The sequence below is a fragment of the Poecilia reticulata genome, unplaced genomic scaffold (genome assembly GCF_000633615.1).
Source record: "Poecilia reticulata strain Guanapo unplaced genomic scaffold, Guppy_female_1.0+MT scaffold_1213, whole genome shotgun sequence".
NCBI lineage: Eukaryota > Metazoa > Chordata > Actinopteri > Cyprinodontiformes > Poeciliidae > Poecilia > Poecilia reticulata.
The window spans coordinates 1-3,805 of NW_007615951.1; the positions used below are offsets into that span (position 1 = coordinate 1).

General features: G+C 35.4%; 1 protein-coding gene across 1 annotated transcript; it reads left to right on the forward strand.

Annotated features, from left to right (window-relative positions):
* Window positions 1-197: 197 nt before the first annotated feature.
* LOC103461376 (23 kDa integral membrane protein-like) lies at window positions 198-3,418 on the forward strand (the record flags this gene model as incomplete). Its single annotated transcript, XM_008403681.1, has 6 exons — window positions 198-272; window positions 1,943-2,086; window positions 2,165-2,239; window positions 2,320-2,415; window positions 2,493-2,609; window positions 3,183-3,418. Coding segments are annotated over 6 exons (636 nt in total), but the record flags the coding sequence as incomplete, so codon positions are not given.
* Between the last annotated feature and the right edge of the window lie 387 nt (window positions 3,419-3,805).

The window sequence follows — 3,805 nt, forward strand, 5'->3', positions numbered from 1 at the left end:
AAGACCGAGGGGCTAAAAAGCTCTGTAATATATTAGAGAGTTTTGGTTTAACGCAACATGTCAAACAAGCAACACACACTCAGGGACACACACTGGACCTGGTTATCAGTAAGGGTGTGAATATTTCCAATGTCTCTGTAACTGACATTGCCCTGTCAGTTACAGAGACATTAAACACAAAAAATTTTGTGTTTAATTCAGTTTTTCTTCCCCAGATCGTCGGATGTGTGCTGATATTGGTGGCAGTGATGGCCACTGTTGCTTCAGTCAAGGTAAACTATGAAAATATCATACAACTTAAATTATTTAGAGTAAAAGTCTCAAATATATACTTCCTGTTTTGATAAGATAAAAAAAAGAAAGAACCAAGTAGTGGCGTCTAATCCTGTGCATTAATGCAATGATGACAGGCACCTGAAGATAGAGACTCCAAACCAACAGGGGGCGCTCAAGAGCACAATGTGCTTCACACAACTACAGTTGGGTATATGCCATTAGAGGTGGTGACGTATTTCCGTTTAAGTTTATGCCACATAGATTGGTTCCAGGTCCTGCTTGCTCCTATTGTTTTTAGCCAAAGCTGCAAGATCTGTACCATGAACAAGACGCAAAACTTAAAATATCTGCGAGCTACTGGTACAACAATTGTTTTGTTGTGTCCAGTAATTAGCCGGTACCATCCAGTGCTTAGTTTTTTCATTTTTCTGTTGATATCAAGGCGACAGCGGACTATAGCCAAAACTTAGCCACTACAGCGAACACACGGTTTGTAGCTGCCTGCTATTTCAAAGCTTGAGGATGTTGAAAATCCAGCATCAGAAACTGGAAGACGAAGGTTAAAAGCTGTCCGTGTTTCGTTCAGTGGAATAATTTGTTGGAGGAAAATACTGCCGGAGGAAATCCACTGCTACGGGAACAGGCTGAGAACAGAGGCAGCGATTCGGCACAATACGTGTGTGGATGCGTTTGTGTTATACGGAGTATGAAATAATTTTTAGGCAACTCCGTAGCTTTTGTTTATATGACAATTATATAAAATGCATTTAACATGAAGATAGTGAAAAATTAAGTGTAATTGCCCTTTAGCTATTTTCTGAATTAGATGCTACATTCGGAAGCTAACTTCAGCTTCGACTGACAGCTTGGGCACAATATAGACAGATCTATATATATGTTTATAAAGATTTATATCTATATCTATCTATAAAGCATAGATATGTAGATTGCACACTGCACAGATGATCAAAATACTTAACATTTACATAGCACCTTTGTAAGCTTGTCCCTGTTAGCTACGTCAGACATATGAGGCATTATGGTGAATACAAACGATTTATTAACTTACCTTCGAAGTTATTATGAAGTTTGACACACCCAGCTTAAATCCTTTGTTGTTGTTGGAGCGTTTCAGGATGTCTGAATAATTACATAAGAATCGTTAATAGTCCTGCAGAGACCGAGGAGCCATTGTTAACATACTGTTGCCTGTGCACCGGAACCATTCTATGTGGCAAAAAATGCGGAAGTGCTAAAACGGAAGTTCATGGCATATAGTCCATTGACAAAAAGTTTTGTCATATTACAAAAATATCAATAATACAGAAGAAAGTTGTACAAGAATAAACCAAATTTTATGACTTTATTCTCTTATTATTCTGGCTGTGGACAGGAACAATCTCCTGTAGCAGTCTGTGTTACAGTGAATCTGAAGAAGCCTCTTATGAAGACACTCTGATGTTTTTTTATTTGTTTGTGTTTCATTTTTTATAGCGTTTCATGTCTTTTTTTTAATCTATTCTGGTATTTTATTTAGTTTATAGTGGACGTTGGTCCAATGTGGTTGTTTTTAAGTCTCTTATGACTCAAACTGACACTTTGAAGAAAAGGTAATGAATCAATTGAAGCTTCGCTGTAACTCGTTTCTTGCTTCCCAACTGATCAGATGTCGATATTCAGCATCCCGGGCGTGAGCTGGATCTGGGTCATCACCCTCGGCGTCTTCTGGGTCATCACCCTCGCCGTCTTTGGCATCTCCGCTCTGGGAATCTTCGCCGCCTGCTCAGAGAACAAGCTTTTCCTCAAAATAGTACGTAAAAAAGTCTGAATCCTACAGAAACATGAGATTAGAAGTTGGCAAAGCGCGACCTGAACTTGTCTTGTGCAGTTTGCAGGTTTCATTGGGATTGGGATGATCATCATGCTAATCTTTGGGACGGTCATGGCTGTTTGGAGAAACTCGGTAACCTGCTATAAACACCAGGTGCAATACAAACTTCAGTCTGGTTTTACGCTAACAGAGTTCCGTTTTTTATCTTTTAGCTGAAACAAAACTTTGACAGTAAATCCAAAGAATTTGTTGAGCCTCTCATAAAAGATGAAAAGTGGCGGAAAGTCATCGAATCCTTCCAGATGACTGTAAGTCCTGACTGAATCCTTACGGAATGTGTTCAGGTTTTGTGCAGAAGTCTCCAGTAAGGCGTGTGTGTTTGCAGTTCAAGTGCTGCGGCGTGGTTAGTGCTGAGGCCTGGGGAACGGAAATCCCAGCCTCCTGTGAATGCACCGACACCAGCGGACCGTTTAGGACCGCAACCTGCAAACCCAAACCTGCGGTACGTCGGGCGGGGAACGTAGGGAGGCACTTTTATTTTATTTCACTATTTTATCAGCTTTATTTTTATTTATTCATATTTACATTTTATCATAATAGTTTATAATATTCAATATATATATATTTTACATTTTTAATAAAATTTTATTTATTGATTTTTAAAAAAATTTGAATTAAGTTGTTTATTTACTACATGAATCTCAGTTTTAATTGTGGCTTTTATTCATTTATTTCAACTATTCTTATTATTGACGCAGCTGTAATGACTTTAACCAAGAGTAGTGCTTTCTCTAAACATATGAAGGCATTCTGTTCTAGTTTATTTACATTAAAAAAAATTATTTTATTATTATTTATTTATTGACGTTACAATTAATTAATTTATTATTTTTATTTATTACATGAATCTCTTTATTTTGGCTTTTTATTTTCATTTATCTATTTGTCATTCATTTTTATTTTTATTATTGATATTTTTAATCTCATTTAAAAAAATTTTTTGGAATGCTTAAATCTGTATTTTCATGGTATTTTTGGTTTCTGTGTGAATCGCTGTATTGTTGTTTTCCTCCAGGGATCTTCAGGACCGGCTCTGATCTACGCTGAGGTATTAATTCAGATTATCAACAACATTCTGCTCATGTTGGGCCTGTTCTGGTCTCTGAACTTACATTTCCGCATAAAAATCTCAGATATTTTCTAGAAGAAAAAGACATTTCTGAGTTTAAAATTCTGCAAATTTGCTCGACAAAAATCTGAGATTTTCTATAAAGAACTTGAAAATTTTCTRGAAAAAATTGGAAATTTTGAGTTTTTAAGGTCACAAATTTACTAGAAAAAAAATTGGAAAACTTCTGTTTCAAAATTGCAAATTTTCTACAAAAAACTTTGAATTTTTGCATGAAAAAAAGAATTTGGTAATCTTCTATAAACATTTGGATATTTTCTAGAAAGAATGGAAATGTCTGAGTTACAAAAATGGCAAATTTGCTAGAAAAAAAAAACTGAGAACTTTTCTAGAATAGAACTTGGAAATTATCTAGAAAAAACAGCAATTTCTGAGTTTCAAAAGCTGTAATTATTTTACTTCTGAAACCAAAGTCTTCTTTCTGGAAAAATTCTGAGATTAATTAGATTTTTTCTAGCCAATTTTTGACTTTTCAAATTTTCTTGTTTTTTCTAATAGCAAAAGATTTT